This window comes from Lates calcarifer, linkage group LG1 (assembly GCF_001640805.2).
Source record: "Lates calcarifer isolate ASB-BC8 linkage group LG1, TLL_Latcal_v3, whole genome shotgun sequence".
NCBI lineage: Eukaryota > Metazoa > Chordata > Actinopteri > Centropomidae > Lates > Lates calcarifer.
Genome location: NC_066833.1, coordinates 18,316,805 through 18,333,469, shown reverse-complemented (window position 1 = coordinate 18,333,469; position 16,665 = coordinate 18,316,805). Strand labels below are relative to the sequence as shown.

General features: G+C 38.0%; 3 protein-coding genes across 4 annotated transcripts; 2 read left to right on the top strand and 1 right to left on the bottom strand.

Moving 5' to 3' along the window:
- Nucleotides 1-802: 802 nt before the first annotated feature.
- Nucleotides 803-6,489, bottom strand: mettl8 (methyltransferase 8, methylcytidine). Of its 2 annotated transcripts, none has more exons than XM_018684786.2 (10): nt 6,371-6,489; nt 5,293-5,452; nt 4,869-4,960; nt 4,417-4,769; nt 4,245-4,294; nt 3,494-3,554; nt 2,114-2,253; nt 1,621-1,727; nt 1,426-1,491; nt 803-1,133 (listed from the first exon to the last, which is right to left on the bottom strand). In XM_018684786.2, the coding sequence occupies exons 2-10, from the start codon at nt 5,445-5,447 to the stop codon at nt 979-981; spliced, it is 1,179 nt and encodes a 392-aa protein (XP_018540302.1). In that variant the 5' UTR covers nt 5,448-5,452; nt 6,371-6,489; the 3' UTR covers nt 803-978. The 2 variants fall into 2 exon arrangements, with proteins under 2 accessions (XP_018540302.1, XP_018540303.1); XM_018684787.2 differs by having other exon boundaries at nt 803-1,130.
- Nucleotides 6,453-12,882, top strand: dcaf17 (ddb1 and cul4 associated factor 17). Its single transcript, XM_018684785.2, is given in 15 exon segments — nt 6,453-6,592; nt 6,690-6,793; nt 7,260-7,308; nt 7,310-7,351; nt 7,466-7,602; nt 7,696-7,774; nt 8,372-8,461; nt 8,546-8,653; nt 8,784-8,886; nt 9,019-9,161; nt 10,076-10,185; nt 10,339-10,426; nt 10,661-10,744; nt 12,270-12,425; nt 12,513-12,882. Coding segments are annotated over 15 exon segments (1,530 nt in total). The 5' UTR covers nt 6,453-6,463; the 3' UTR covers nt 12,621-12,882.
- A 1,238-nt stretch (nt 12,883-14,120) lies between these two features.
- LOC108888689 (plasma membrane ascorbate-dependent reductase CYBRD1) lies at nt 14,121-16,663 on the top strand. The gene is made up of 4 exons (XM_018684789.2): nt 14,121-14,404; nt 15,264-15,472; nt 15,784-15,938; nt 16,037-16,663. The coding sequence occupies exons 1-4, from the start codon at nt 14,212-14,214 to the stop codon at nt 16,314-16,316; spliced, it is 837 nt and encodes a 278-aa protein (XP_018540305.1). The 5' UTR covers nt 14,121-14,211; the 3' UTR covers nt 16,317-16,663.
- Nucleotides 16,664-16,665: the final 2 nt, after the last annotated feature.

Genomic DNA, 16,665 nt, shown 5'->3' with positions numbered 1-16,665 from the left:
CGTCAATGACAGCATGAGGGAAACAGGTTACATAAATAAATACAACTTTTAAATATAATAGACAGCACACATAGACTGTGCATAGTTTTGCCTACAAGTTGTAGACTGATCACTGGAAATAATGATTTTCATAGCTCAAATAAGTAAAACAATTAGTTGCTCATATAAAAAAAATACAGACCATTTCTGCTAAGATGAAAAAATACATGAAATTTAGGAATTTGTAGATACTATGTCAAAAATGATCAGAAACAAATTATCTGAGGACTTAGGCATGGTATGTATAAACAGTCGTGGTAATTAGGTAATTAGGATTTAGTGAGTCAAATTTTTGGATACTATGCCCAAATTTTGACATACTGGTAAAATTATCAGACACAAATTATCTGAGTGAGGCATGATTTAAAAAAAAAACAGACTCAAATTCAGATTAGATTTATCTGCCACAGTAATAATTTCTGTCAAATTTATAGATCCTATAGGGCAAAATTTGGACTTTCATGTCAAAATTGTCAGACACAAATAATCAGAAGAGTTGGGCATGATAAAAATAAAAATACTCCTGGTAATCATTTTAACTTAATAAGTCAAATATTTGAGATATGGAGTCAAAATTTAATTGTAATCTTATATCAAAATAATTTGAGGTAATACATTTCACTATCTCTGTTAAGTATCTCATAATTTTGAAACCTCACGATTTCAGTTCTCGTATTTTTATTTTTATCTTGCATAAATGTTTATCTATTTTTTCCTTTTCCTTGTATCAGTTGGCTTCCATAACATGTAAACAACAAAACAAGACGACACCACAGCTTTGTTTACCATGTCTAACAAGTTTATTGCCTACAGTTTTGTTGTTGTACACATACTCCTTGGGTTAAAAAAAAAAGATACAGTTATCATGATTGAATGAATAAGCAGGAAAGTATAAAGAAATGCATATAGTTCCGAATGAGGCTGTTGCATAGAGGGGTGTTAAGATGGTGAAGGTGGATAAGATTTCCTGTATTTGCTCTGCATCCAAACGCGGTGCATCACAACTTTCTTTCCTCTGTTCACTTGTAGTCGTCTGTCCTCCAGATTCTGAAGTTCTTCCAGTCCAGCACTGGAAAAAATTTCATGAACCTCTTCTGTAAAGAAATATATAAAAACACAGTCAGACACCAGAGCTGCAGCCAGGAACTTTAGTAATACTGAGGTCATAAATGTGAGTCCCCCGTCCCTTAGAAAAATGTTGACACCAAAAATAGAGCCTCACAATCGTTTTAATTATTTGGATTTTGAACAATCTCCTATATCCACCAATGCAGAATGTAAACTCCCACCAGGTTCCAAAGTCCCCTACAATAATACCTATGGGCCTCTCACCAACTATTTACTCAGTGAAGCACATAAAATACAGCTCTTGTGGTTCAGTAATACCTTTTGTGAAAAAATAAACACAGGTTCCATCTCCTCGTGTGTAGAAATTCTCTGATAAGCACCGTCCTGATTGTGAGAGATTAGGTTAAAAGTGTTAAATTGCAAAACAACATGGAATATGCAGCAAATGAGGTGAAGTGCATAAATACATATATTTGCATATATTCAAGTGTATTTTACTGTTTGGAAGCTTACCTTTCTTAAACCTGAGCTGTGAAAAGTCATATCTCCCATAGTCACGGAAGAGGAATATCCCTCCATGTTTCAGGCATGTAGATAGTCGGTTCACGGCTCTTTGCATTCTGTTAATGAAATATCAATTAATGGGACAATATTGTTGTACAATAAGACTGCAGCTGCTGAAGATCCAAGTAACAAGACATGTGTATAGGAATGTATTCATTGAGGCTTCAAAATATATAACAAACAGCTGAACAAGCAAAGTAAGGTGCTCATGTCAGATGCATTTTGTACAACTAAAGCCTGAAATTCAAACAGTGACAGTTAATATTTTGCACTGTATGACATAGGTTTATGTTTGGGTAATGTAATGACATTCAGACAAAGCCTGGGGAAAGTGAGGGTGGGTTGGGAGGGTTACAGGGGTTGGGGAGGAGGCTGGGGGCGGGGTTGACAGGTGATAAATGACAATGGGTTCTCCTATCTTTGTGTTGTAACCTTCACCTACCGCTCTGGATGAATGGAGGAGAGCACAAAGACTGCCAGAATAACATCCAGGCTCTGAGGAGGGAAGGGAAAGGAGGCCATCTCCTCACAAATGTCATGGACAAAGGCATGGCACACAGAGTCATCATAGTCTGGATGGTCCTTCATGAGGAAAATAAAGTAGGCTATATTCAAAACAGTGTGATTAACAGTGTTATTTGCCAAACTGTGGCTCAGATACAGATTGTTCACTTCTTTTATTATATTCTACAGGACATGTTGTAACTATCCCACTGGCTCTGTGACCATGACCTTTGCACTCCTTGCGTAAGTGGTTACTCCTAAGAAATTCATGTACAGTATCATTTTGCACTCATTTTAAGACAGGTTAACATGCAAATAGGCAGAATTATAGGTTAGGTAATGGACAATTTTCTATCTGTGTTAAGACAATTTTAGATGGTATGTTGTCAGTTGAAATTGTCAGTAATGCTAAAGTTATTCATCTGTCTGAGGCAATTTAAATGTACTGAATCCATCTCTTCCTTGTGAATGGGTCACTGTCAAGTGTAGCTCAATGAGAATAAAATAAATACTGTACATACTATGCAAGTTAATTTTGAGTTATTTTCACTTGCAGACATAATCTCTTTATTGAGCTAGGATATAGCCTCTTTTTGAAGTCTTTTTACTTAATGCTAATTCTACACATGATGTGATTTTTTATGCTTGATGTGTCTAATTATTGGAAGTAAAATTCCTCACAGGTCTGTAGATGAATTGAACAGTTTTGATGTGTCTGTGATCAGACACTCTTTGATATTTCACCTTTATGCTCTCGCTCTAATAAGTAATTTCTACTGTCAGCTGGAGGCACTCAGCCACAGAAAATGAAAAGGAGTACATCCTATTACTACAGGATACAAAGATATTCAGACAGATAAAGGTGAGTTTCAATAAGGTGTGCGTTAAGCCCAAAACAAAAAGATCTTTCACACTTGATTCACCTCTACAGCTCTGCAAAAATATGATCTACCAGATTCTTGTTTCAATTTCTTCACATATCAGTTAACTGGTTCATCTGTAGCTACTGTGCAGAGCTTTGCATTATTTTGCAGCATATGTAAGTTGCACATTTTGCGAGGGACCAATGGTCTGGACTATAAAATCTAATTTGAAACAACATTCTGGAGATCTGAAAGATCAACCACATTTTAACCACAGATTTCTAATTTGATATCCTCACCATATTTTCCCAATGACCACAGTATGCACTATAAATACAACACTGCTTTTTAAATGTCAGTGAATAGTAGCCAGTGTTGCATTGAAGAAATTTATTAGCCTCTTTACTGTATATATACTGTGCATATTCCTACCAGGCAATATAGAATGTGCTTACCTTGACCAGCTGAATGGCACGTGGGGAGAAGTCACAACAGTATAGAAATGCATCTGTTTCTCTGTGAAATAAAACAGCCAATTTAACAACCCTTAAATAATTATATGCACAAGTAATAAACATTTGATGAAGCAATTTTGTGGCTCCAAAACTAACTTTGACAGTCTGCACAGAGGAAAACAAATGCAATCTCTACTTTCCTAGGGGAAAAAAAAACAAATGGACAGGATACTGCAAAGACAGGAAGTGAAACCAGTTAAAGGCCACTTTGGTCATTTTAAAGTAAACTCTCGTCTTTATTCTAATGTAGTCTTGACCCAGAAGCTGATTTTAGTGCTGGCATCTTGCCAGTTGTCCCATCAAGGTCTCCAGGGATCTTTATCTGAAGAAGCACAACAATCCCATACAGACCTTTTTAACTGAAGACATTTTAATATGACACCTACTATGTTCTTTCTTCCATGACTGGCTGAGATAGCTGCTGTGAAAAAGGCCAATTAAGAAGTATTCTATAATGACCCAACTATTAACACCCCATCTATTTTTGACTCATTTCCCACATTTGTTTTTCATAGGACCACTGTAACTCAGTGCAATATCTTATCTGCTTGCTTATAATCTAAAATTATACTGAGTGCCTAATTTTTTCACACCTCAACAATTTATATGCAGTTTAATCAATAAAATGTCTTTTTTGCCCAGTATTGGGTGTATTTTAAGTGTATGGAAGTATCTCAAATTATGTACTCACTTTATAGAATTAACAATGGGAAATACACTGTTACCAACCCCACATCCAACCTGTGAATAGAAAATATATTTTGCTGATAATTCTGCCTACTGAAACATAACTCAAGTTGGTTCACATGTAACAGTCTATATTAAATCAATGAAAATTAATATCTGTGAACATTTTTGAAAACCTCCAAGATCCTGAAAGATGCATGTTGTCCAGGGAAAGTAGAAGTCTGTGTGGCATCTTCATTTTTCTCTTGTGATGCTCCCTGACAGGCCGTCTGACAGTCTGCATTAGGTCTACAATGTGTAGTGCCACTGTGTTGATGGTGGCTGGTCTCTGAGTCCATGTTGGATCCACCAGGTGATGGGATTCCCACCTGCCGATCACCTTGACGCCTGGTTGTGGCTCGGCTATTTGCATCTAATGGAAGCAGTTCTGGGAATTCTAAAAACAGCCACTTGCGATCTTTGAAGAACTTATCCCGGTGCATCTCATAAAACTTGTCCCAGTACTGGTGAGCTTCTGTGTCAAATTTACCTGTGTGTAGGGGGAATTTAGTGGCATTTTTACCATTTTGTTGCCATGTAACCACAATCACAATATCTTGAAAAATATTTTGCAGGAAAACAGCCTTGCCTTGTTCCCTTAAAGGAATTTGCACACAGGAGTTTTCTTGTGCCTTCTTCCGTGCATTTTCTTTGTCCTCTTCTGTCCACTGTACATGATCCCTAAAATGTAAAGCATTACGAAGCAACTGTTGATACATCTGTTCAACTAGATGGGGTAACTATCTTATTTGCTCCCTCATCAAACATGTTTCGATACATCTAAATCTATGTTTCATATCCTAAATTGAAGAAAATGCTATACTAGAACATAAAAGTCCACACTGTGTTTTAAAGTGAATGAAAAGGCTCTTAACTGTAAATTAATGTTGTTAGAAGTGGGCACACCTACACTGAAATCCGGTGATGTCCTTACAGGGTACAGATAGGTGACAAATCAAAGTGTCTTCATAAAATGTTTGGCCATAATAAACCAATAATCATACGTCACTAACCACATGTTGTGCTTAAAGATGTCATCAGGATTGGTCAGAATCCGTGAACCCAGTGGAGCTGAGGGTCTTCCTCCACTGCTCTTTAGTCTTGTGGACAATCTGCTGAAAACTTTAGCCGCCAATGTGGCTACAGAGATGCACTGCAGTTTATGCATTTACACTGTAAAAGAGTTGAAAACCTTTCATTTTACTGCTCCATATTGTCATCAATAGCTTTATATATATATATATATATATATGTGTGTGTGTGTGTGTGTGTGTGTGTGTGTGTGTGTTTTCTTTTTGACATATATTTTATTTTCAGGAACAATCAAAAATCTTCATTAAAACATAAAGAGTAAATATTAAGAGTAAAAACTGAGTATTTCATTGCCACATGTACAGTGACCTAAGGAGTTGCTATTTTTAAAAATGAAGTTAAAGAATCCCTTGTTTTGGTTGTCTAAAGATAACATATTGAAAGAGGCTTTTGTACAGTTGTGTGCAAAAGTTTGGGCAAATACTTCTGTTGATTTTTAAAGCAAAAAGAAGTTAATACAACCCTTGTGGCAAACAAGCATTAAGTGCAGACTTGAAAAGGTGCCAAAACATTTGCACATGCCACAATTACTCTCTCTCTTCGTTAAGAATATATTTTCACCCTTGAAGCTACTTAAGGGGATATACTAAAACGCTGAGGGGTGATTTAAGCGTCATGGTCAGCGCAGCAGCGGCGGAGAGGGGGGCGCTAGAGTTCCAAGCTGCTGGATGACACGCGCTAATTATTTCGTAGAAGAAGACGCCTGTAAAGACTACAAAAGTGTGACTTTAGCTGCTAACTAACGCCACGCCGTTCAAAATACGACATTATCGTCCTCAAACTTATAACTGCTGATAACACTTTATAGTTTCTCTCTTTCTGGACAACTCCACGGTTTAATTAGATCATATAAAGCGGGCTGGCTACGTTTTTTTGAATGAAGTTAACGGCATATCGCAGCTAACGCTAGCGCCGGAGTGGAGGACAGTTGTCTTGGAAACATGCAACATAGTAAATAGTTCTAACGGTGTCAAGACTGGAAAACCGCACCGTCTTTACCTGACTTTCACCGTGGTGTTAAGGTCATCTGAGGCTGTTGTCTCTTGACATGCTACCACACCGTCCTCTTGTAGACCAAAGTGCCACCTGCTGATGGCGCCGTCCCGAAGAAACAAGACCGTAAACACCACTGTGCTGTTGAACCGCAGGAGTAGAGGAGTCACTGATGCTGGGACTCTGGTTAGACAGAATATGAAGGTCCTTAGAAATATCATCCTCCAGGTAATTGAAAAGGCGTTTAAATATTCACTGGAACTAACTGGTTTCAGTCAATGTTTTACTAATACACCCTCCTCTTTAAAATTATTTCATACTGTAGGACAACAGGGATTTCATGAAAGTATGGAGCAAAACCTCAAAATCAACAATCATGTATGAAAATGGTAAAATCTACTTTGAAAATTACCAGAGCTGCTACAACTGGTGAGTAAGGGTTAGATTTTAGCACACATACAAGAGTCAAATAATACACACTGTAAATAAATCAAAATGCTGTACGGTGCAGGAAATTGACACATTTTAAGGAAACTATAATAGTGGCCTGGCATACTTTAATATAAATCTTGCAATATAGTAACAAAAAAAGTAGCCATGTTCTCTGATTTTGGAGCCAGGCCTTATCATTCAAGCCAAATAATTTTTTTATAATTGTTTATTAATGTCATCTTCCAAAATTCTTCTTTTCTTTCTTATTTTCACATGCTGTCATTTGCCCTCACTGTCCAAAATGTAGGTGAATAAATGTATATATTGTACGTGAACAGGCTGGATCGTCAATGGTAATTGCAATGGAGAGATGCACTAGATGTAGAGTACAGAGAAGAGGATGAGTTGGAAAAGAAATCTGTGCTTATTGACACAGAATTGATAAATCGTCTTCTGCTCTCAGTGTTCATTCAGAGCCGCAAGTTTTGTACAAATTGCCTAAGAGGTCCAAGCATGGAGAAATTTGAAGATGCCTTGCTTTGTCAGAGTCCACTTGTAAGTGAACACTCATTTTGGATTTGCATTGGTAGACTTCTTATCACTGAACGTGCAATAAACACATTTAACAACGCCAGTCTTGGACTGTTGTTTTATCTGTCTTTTTGACAGGACAAAACATTGGCCTCTCCCTCCGATCACAAACCCAGCCTCTTGGCTTTGACAGCCAATAACTGGCTTTATCGCCTTTCAGCTGAAACTGGAGAAGAGCTACAAAGAGTTTACCTTTCTTCAAACCATAAGTTCAGGTATTGTGAAGGCTCTCAGTCAAGATTAATACATTTATTTACCATTTTAGTTCATTTAAAAACATTTCTACTGTACTCTTGCTTTTTTTAAAGGTATCTTGGTTGGGAGGTTTCTCAAGAGATGCTTTATGTTAAATCGGTTCAAAACAAAGAGACACCTCTAGCACGACAGGTAAGGTGAATCTTTTTATTTTGTTAAGATTTCTGCCTTATTTAAGAGTGACAGGACAGGGTTAAAAAAAAGCCTAGGATCTTGCTGGTACTTCTTCAGTTCATTTATTTTGATAGGTGTACTGCATAAATCAACTAACCAGCTAATGATATCCATTATCAATTAATCTGTCGAGTACTCTTAAGATTAATCAATTAACTGGTCAGTGGACAAGATTGCATAAAATGGATACAAATGTTTATTACAATTTCTCAGAGCTGAATATGATGTCATCTAATTGCTTGTTTTGTCAGACTAACAGTCCTAAACCAAAACATTCAATTTGCAGTAATCAAAAAATGAGAAAAAAAGGAGTCAAACTTCACACTTCAGAAGCTAGAAACAGTGAAGATTTGGCACTTTTGCTTGATAAATGACTTAAATGATTAATCTATTCTGAAAATGGTTCTACTTAGAATTTTCTGTGGATTGATTGATCCACCCATTGTTGAATAATCAATTCAACAACTGCTCCTTTTAGTACTAGTCCTAGGAAGAGATGTGTAATATGCAGAAGGGATAACAGAACGTCACCCTTTTACCTTTTTTATTCCACAGGCAGGTATCACTCAGAACACAGTGATGCACCTGGCCATCTTTCATGTTTTCCCCTTGCAAATTGTAGGCATTGTGGAGATCAACAAAAGGGTATGCAGATTTGTCTGTTGTTTTTTTAATTAATGTCTGCAGGAATAATGTTATTATTGAAATGTACATCTTTTATTCTTTCAGGTATTTGGAAATGGTATTACCGATGTTGTTCTGTCTCAAGGTGTCCTTGCTGTATCTTACAGCAACAAGTCCGTGAAGCTGTACAGCTTTGAGCACATTGTGCATAGGGTATGTATTTGTTTGCCCTGAAAGAGCATCTGTAGTGTTTTGCTAGCTGAATATTTCATTGAATCAAATTATGTACCTGTGAATATTTGCATACTGTATTTTGTATTGTATATTCTTTCTTTGTTCTCAGTACATGATAGAGAGCTTGATGCTGGGAGAACAGAGTTCTCTTCTTAGAGGAAGAACAGTGGGAGAAGCTCCGTTTGGTATCCCAGTAAACATCCAGATCACAGGTGGGTTTATTTTTAGGTTTAGACACGTGTTGTCTTAAAGGTATAACCTTCTTGGCCACTGTGACCAGGAATGTTTTGTTTACAAAGAGATCATGAGGGGCTTTTTGTTTGTTATTTTACCGTGTTGCACAGATTGCCCTCCTGTGCTTTTTGAGGTGTCCTGCTCTAGTAACGGTGTCCAGATTGGAGGCTACCCATGGCACTACATCTACACACCACCTCATAAAAATCACAAGGGGACTCACCACATCTGTTCACTCAAGGACAAAACTATGGTAAGTTTAAAGAATCCTCTTAAACTGTACAATATAACAGCAAATTTCAATAACAGTGGTAATTTGAATACAAAATGTAACATGTGCTTGACTATAATAGTTGTCCCCAGTCTTGTTGTGCGATAGACTTAACTGCCACCAAATTGGTCAGAGCCAATTGAAAGTGAAGGGCCACAGATGTTTTTGACAGTCTCTGTATTCAGCTGCTGAACAGAGCAGGACAGAACCAATTCTTTTATCACTGTTCAAAACCACACAAAAAGGTCTAGTTACTTTTTTGCAGAACTGCTGCATGTGTCACACAAGCTTCTTAGTTTTTTGGGGATTTTTCTACTATTTGGATTACTTTTTGTTTTTACTAATCACATTTATTTCGTATAAGAGACAATTTTCAGCAACTGAGGATGCAGAATTGAAACACTCTTACAACACAGTTTCCAAAACTCAAGACACCACAGTTTTGTTTGCTCCGATCATTGTAATATTCCTGAGTTAGGGATTAAAAATACTGCATTTGTGTATAATGTAATTAATAAATATATGTGTTGTGTTATTTTGAAATAGCATGCAGAGTGCATCATTAGCAGGAAAATTATTTAACTGATACTCTGTTCCTCAAAGCTCTAAAGCTGCAACAGAAGCAGCATTTTACACAACCGCCTCTTTAGTCTACAGTGGTTACGTTGTACTAAAACAATAGTTTTTGGATGGAGTGTCTCTTTAATAAGTTGAGTGTTGCCTTTTCCACACTGATGTCTGCACAAGCTTTGCAGACTCTGAGGCGCACACATCCAGCTGCACATAATAGAAAACTTTTTTTAAGAACTACGAGAAGAGACCTAGAAATTGTGATGTGCTCATGCTTCTGTTTCCAATTAGTTATTACCTGATTATATTGTAATTTATGGCTTTAGGCAACAAATGGGATACAGAACATGAACTGCTGCTCTCTAGAGAGTGATGGGATCTTCTTCCACCCCGATGACTCAGGAAGAATCATCCATGTTGGCCCCACCACCATAAAGTACGTACAACCTGCAATAAAGGGACAAGGTGTGATGTAACAGTACTAAAATTTCTCTTTGGTGTGGAGGCAAATATACCAAACCAAGAGAATCCTTAGACATTCAATAAGTTTTGTTTGTCCCTCAGTGATACATGTTTTTTTTCCTACAAGCATCCTCAAAATCCTTGGTGAACTGAACAGTGGTTTGCCATCAAAGGTAGTTGAGGATTTCTCGATGAAAACCCACCGAAACAACAATGTAAGTATAATGCTTCTTTACCAAACAGCCTTACTTTGTGCTGGACAGTTTACCTTGATCATGAATCAGCCGTGTGTATGCACCACATGGCCAATCTGACACTGGAGAGAAATCCCATGTAATAACTCATCTAGAACAGAGGCAAAAAGTAGATGGTCTCACTGTAGAGATGGACTGTGCATGTATTTCCATAAGCTAAGAAAATTTTATGTTTCTACTTTCCAATGACTGCAGCCTACCTCACAAGTCACTGTCACCTCATCAGGCCGCACAGTGAAGAGAAGGTTTCATCAGCTGGATGATGACCCAGATCAAGAGGTACCAGAATACTTTCACGTTAATCACTGATCCGGTATCTGTGAAAAGAAAATACTTACTGTGCTGCTTTTACAACAAACATACATGCACACAAGGTCCAAATTAATGATATGGTTGAACACAGTCTGTGTAGAATATATTATAGGTGTACTCTATTATAGGTGTGCACATTTTGGAAGCAAACCCAGACTCATGTTTAAAGATGAGGCTGGTGATATTCTGTATTTTTCTTTTTGTCAACAACTCTCATTAAAAGAACAAAAATGAATTCATTCCACTAACAAGCACTGTCTGTGTTCAAAGCCTGAGTAAGTTATCCCTCTGTGTCATAGACCTCTAATATTGTCCAGGATCTATTGGAAAACTGTCAAAAGCCACACTGTTGCATTGGCTGGCATGTTTTATTATGATGAACATAGTTTGTGTGGTCAATCCCACATACTCTGCTTCTCTGTAAATGCTCACTAGCCTAGCAAATCTGCAGCTGAAAATAGTCCCAACCAACTGATTTTTTTCTTCTGTTTTAGTAACACTTTCTAAAGGCTACAGCTGTTGATGAAGATATATCATACACTTTAAACTCATTTTAAAGAGTCTGTGTTGTGAGGAAACCAATAGGCTCATGTTTCTTTCAAATGTGCCTTCTGTGAAGCTTATAAATAGCGTACCTTACCCTCATATCGGAAATGGCAACAGCACTGCATACCACTCGCTCTGCTAAGTCCTTAGGCCACTCTGTGTATTTTTACACATAAGAACCAGTCATCCGGGGGCATCCTTCCTGGGAAGTTTGATAAAGATCAGACCAGTGATATTAATGGCACCAGCTAAGATACAGAGAACCTCAGTTAATGTTTTACAGGAATGCACTGGAGTTGACTTAATTGATATGAGCACAGACCGGGGAAGCAATCAGCAGGTTCTATTTGACAGCATTTACTCTTTTTTTTTATTGCTCCAGTTGAGTTTTTTCATCTCTTCAATTGAAAAGAAGTATATAAAATGATGTTACATTATCTTGAGTAGAGAAACCAATGAACAACACTAAATTATATGCTTTAAACAGATCATAGTCATGTCAGAATTAATTAAAGACATAAGATGCACAACTTGACAATGACAAAGTAAACATGACTTAGAATATCAAATAAAATGGAATAAACTCCTCAATGTAGCAGTCATTTCACCCCCACATTCAACAGTTACCATTAGCATAATACAGGACGTGAGAAAGTCAAACATCACTGTTCAAATATCATATCAGCACTTCATCAAACTGCTATCCTTGGAAATGTGACATTGTATTCATTGCTCAGAACATTCAGAATGGCAGCTCAGTTCTCTCTGTGCATTGTTAGGCATCCTCTGTCACACCTGTAACTATTTCGATTAACAATGCACAGTCTGTTCTGCAGATAAGTAACATAATACAGGGCTTGCATGTGTAATTGGCAGTAGCTGTATATACATAGAGCTCCATACAGCGTCTGTAGAAATTCACAACAACAACCCTTTGATTTTGCAGACTTTCCGTATGGTAGAATATGAGGATGAGCTTGACCTTTTGGCAGTAGTGGTAACAAATGCCGAGGAGGGAGAAGGAAGAGCTCACATCCGTCTGCACGACAACCAGAGCGGGCAGTTACAGCGGACAATTGATCTGGTCGAACTTTGGGATGAGGTGAGTGTTGTGACATGAATATACCAGAATAGGCTAAGGTATATCTGTGTACAGGAATTCATGTGTGCTTTTATCGTTTGTTTTTAGACTTATCGACACGAGTTGTTCTTTGACAAAGACACAATTGTTCATATTGAACAAAAGAACACCAAATTCTGCTGCCATGTGTACAAACTCAAGGCCACCAGGGAATAATTAAAGCTGCTGGAAAGCATTTAATGGTTAATTTCAAGTTTTGTAAATATTTTTTTCAAATGTGTTTTTATACTATTTTTCTGTTAAACTCATTTTGCTGATTTTAACCCTCTAGATAAACATGTCCTTTCTTTTGTGTAAACTACACTTGATAATCAAGTTGGTTATTTAAATCACTGTAGTACTGTTTACCATGCCCTGTCTCACACAAGAACATTTTTATACTTTCTCTTAAATTAAAACTTTCTATCTTTACAACTTACTCTGTATTCTTGCCTCATTCTGACTATCATGTTATCAATATATACTGTTAATAATGTTTGTAGTTGTTGTCATGTAATATGCATAAGGTCAAAACTGTGAATTATTGTTTGCTTGCTTTCACACCCACAGCTCAGTTGTGTTAGTTTGTTCCACAAATAAGCCGGTACAACCTGGCAGTTTATTTAAAATTTAAGGTTTTGTACCAAGCTACACTTGTATCCAACTGCAGCATATTAAAGGCCCTGACAACAAATTTCTCAATCAGCGTCTTTGTGGGGTCCTACGTGAGGACAGTTTTGGTTGTTTCATGGGAGATAATTCTCTGTGTCGTTTTCTCGCTGGTCTAAAGTGGGCAGGGTAGTTTAGTAAGATATTTGATAACAGTTATCCTGGTTGTTTGCTTATTTTGCCAGGCTACTGTCAGTAAAGTCTGATGAAACCACGCCCACAAAGTCGTGATGAAGCAGGGGCCCATTTCACAAAAACAATTTGCCCGCAGGGCTTTCACACAAATGGTGACAGGTTGCAGATGGCTGCCCACCATGAGTCCGGTTCTGCTTGAAGCCCCAGTTTTCCCTTGCCAGTGTCAGTTAGTGCTCGCCCACAGTGGGAACTGTTGAGTCTCTCTCTCTTTAGAGCTTGTGTTTATTTCCCTCCATATTACTGTTTCTTTTTAAATACCTTGCAGTTGCTGGTTACCATTGAAGCTGTAGATTTAACTTTATGATCATTGGAGGATGTATATGTGGCACTGTTGAACTGGCATTATACAGAGAGGTGAGTCAGTTATTAATCCCGCCCTCACTGATATGAAGGGACTGGACAAAATAATAAAAACACATGATAGTATAATGCAATACGGTTCAACTGCACCACAGCCTGCAGTCACCAAAACAGTCTCTATACAAAAACAGAGTATGAAAATGTTCAGGATGTTCAAGATTTATGTAGAACAGTTGTACTATACTGCACTGGTTTTAGCTAAATGTTTGTCATACTTGAAGGGTGACTGAGCTGGACAACCTGAGTCTTTGCGCACCTGTGGTTCAAAGTGTTAAAAGACTTTACACAGAAGGAAACACACAACTGTAAACGGTCACTGACGCAGAAAAAAAGACAGACAAAATATTTCTGCTTTTGTAACTGGCCCCACGTAGAATTTTCTATAACCACAAAGTTACAAAACGTTTTTTCCTCCAAGCAGTTGCCACGCTCCGGGTCACGTGACCGTGGTCCGTCCTCCTCAGCAGCCACTTGAAGTTGTTGTTGTGTGTGAGCGTCCTAACAGCTGCGCCGGTGCAGTCTCTTAAACCCGCCGCTGACACTGATGGCGATGGAGAGTTTGAGACAGTTCCTGTTCGCTCTTTCCGCTGCCGCCGCCGTCGGGTTCGTTTCCATAATATTCGTGCTAAGATGGGTTCTCCACTTCAAGGAGGGTTTAGCCTGGGACGGAGGACTGGCCGAATTCAACTGGCATCCGGTGCTGATAGTCTCCGGGTTTATTTTCTTGCAGGGAATGGGTGAGGGGATTCTCTTCTTTTTTTCAGAAATATGGACTTGGGTGTTGATATGAAGAAATGTAAACAAGTAAAGGAAGTTATGACTCAGGGTCAAGTTACACAAGGCTCGCTTTTCCAGGGATCCTGGCTGAGGTTATTGAGTGTTTAGTTCACCTACTGAACTTCCACTGAAACTGGTCATTAAAAATATGAAGTGTCAGCTTGGGTAGAAGGCTATAGTTTGGATTTACTCAAGTACTGTGCTTAGGCCTCACTACAAGAAAGTGCTTAAGAATTTCCTATTTATGCTGCTTTTTAGTCGTATTTCACGAGGAAATCGTGTACTTTTTACTCCTGTAGTTAGTGCTAACTTTGATTTTACATGCAAACATGTGATCGACTTATAAGGCATTATGCATTATGAGATTAAAAATTTAATATACACACACAGTCGTTTTCAGTCAGGTTATGTGGCAGATTCTCTTATGCACAAAATATCTTGTGTGCATAAGATTTTTTATATTGTTGTACCATTAATTTTACCTAAGTTCTTCATCCACCACTGCTTTTTGCATAACTGTGATGTCAAGTCTGATATTTCACAGACATGTATATCTACATTAGAAAATTACTGTCAGGGAAGCATGAACTTGATACATGGCTACTAGACTTTAAAGCCCTAAAAAGTTGTTTATATAATGACAACAGTAGTTTTTTTAATGGCTGACATCAACTACATACTTCAATGTGTGCGTGTCATGCTTGAAAACCTCACTTTAACAATATAATGGGCAATGAGGTTACTTTTTAGGAGGGAAAAAAGTCATCATAGTTGCATCAAAAACCTGTTTGATATTGACTGAATGACTATCTCTTGCAGCCATCATTGTCTATAGGCTCCCCTGGACCTGGCAGTGCAGCAAACTAATGATGAAGTTCATCCATGCAGGCTTGAACTTGGTGGCCTTCATTTTTGCTGTTATATCTATGGTGGCAGTTTTTGACTTCCACAATGCTGCCAAAATCCCTAACATGTACAGTCTGCACAGCTGGCTGGGACTGATAGCTGTGATACTGTACTGTCTACAGGTAAAGAAACTCTGTCTGTTTCAAATTATTAGGAGTTATGGGTGATAAACCAAGGCTCAAAGTTTTGTGGTGCAGCAAAGATATTGCTTGATTACTGCACCTTTACCACCTTTATTAATTGTGTTTTATGGAGCTTTGGACTGGTTTCACGTCTTACACATGTGACACTGAGTTTCTCTTTAAGAATATGTAAAAACAAATACCCCTCTCTCTCTCTGCTGGTCGCCTCTAAAATGCAAAGTCATTGTGAGTAACAGTCTTGATTAGCGCAGTATCTGACAAGTGCATTTTTTCTGTCCTTCAACAAGCAGCTTGTTCTTGGAGTTGGCATGTACTTGATACCAATTACACCCGTATCCTGGAGAGCAGCGTTTATGCCCCTTCATGTCTTCAGTGGTCTTTTACTCTTTGCTGGTGTTATAGCTGTGGCACTCATGGGCATCACAGAGAAACTCATTTTTGGCCTGTAAGTATTTAAAGAAACTAAATAAATGTTGCAAAGCAAGTGTGCAATGTTAATCTGCTGCATAACAATGTGCACAACTTTATTTTTTCATGACAAAGGAGCAACCCAAAGTATAAGGACTCTCCTCCAGAGGCAATTTTTGTGAATGTTCTGGGAGTCCTCCTGGTGGTTTTTGGAGCTCTGATCCTCTGGATTGCCACTCGACCAGCGTGGAAACGCCCCAGTGACCAGATCTTGCATATTCTGCATACCAACGGGGGAGGTGAGGACAACACCAAAGTGGGTCCAGCCCTGTCTCAGCTGTCTGATGGAGCTGATGCTGAAACCTCAGGCGATGTCAGGAGGAGGAATAACAAATTAGATGATCAGACTAACTGATTGCACAATAACTGAGTTGGAGATGATACTGTCTTCAGTGCTGAATGTATGTACACTGGTCAGAGAAAGTCAAATTGTGCTGAACGCTCCAAACCTAACTTGCTCTCTTGCACTTAAGTATTTCATTTTGTTAGCATTTTGAGTTGTCTTTGTTTTCTGGAACATTTATTGTTGCAGGTGCATGTAAATAATCATGAGCTGAGCTAGAAATAGGCTTTATTGACATACACTGTACACATAATCATGACAGATTTTCTATGCTCTAATCCTTTGTATTCTTATATCTGGGTTTTCTAAATATGTTCAGAACCTACCTATATTATACAATAAATATTTGTAATATCAAACT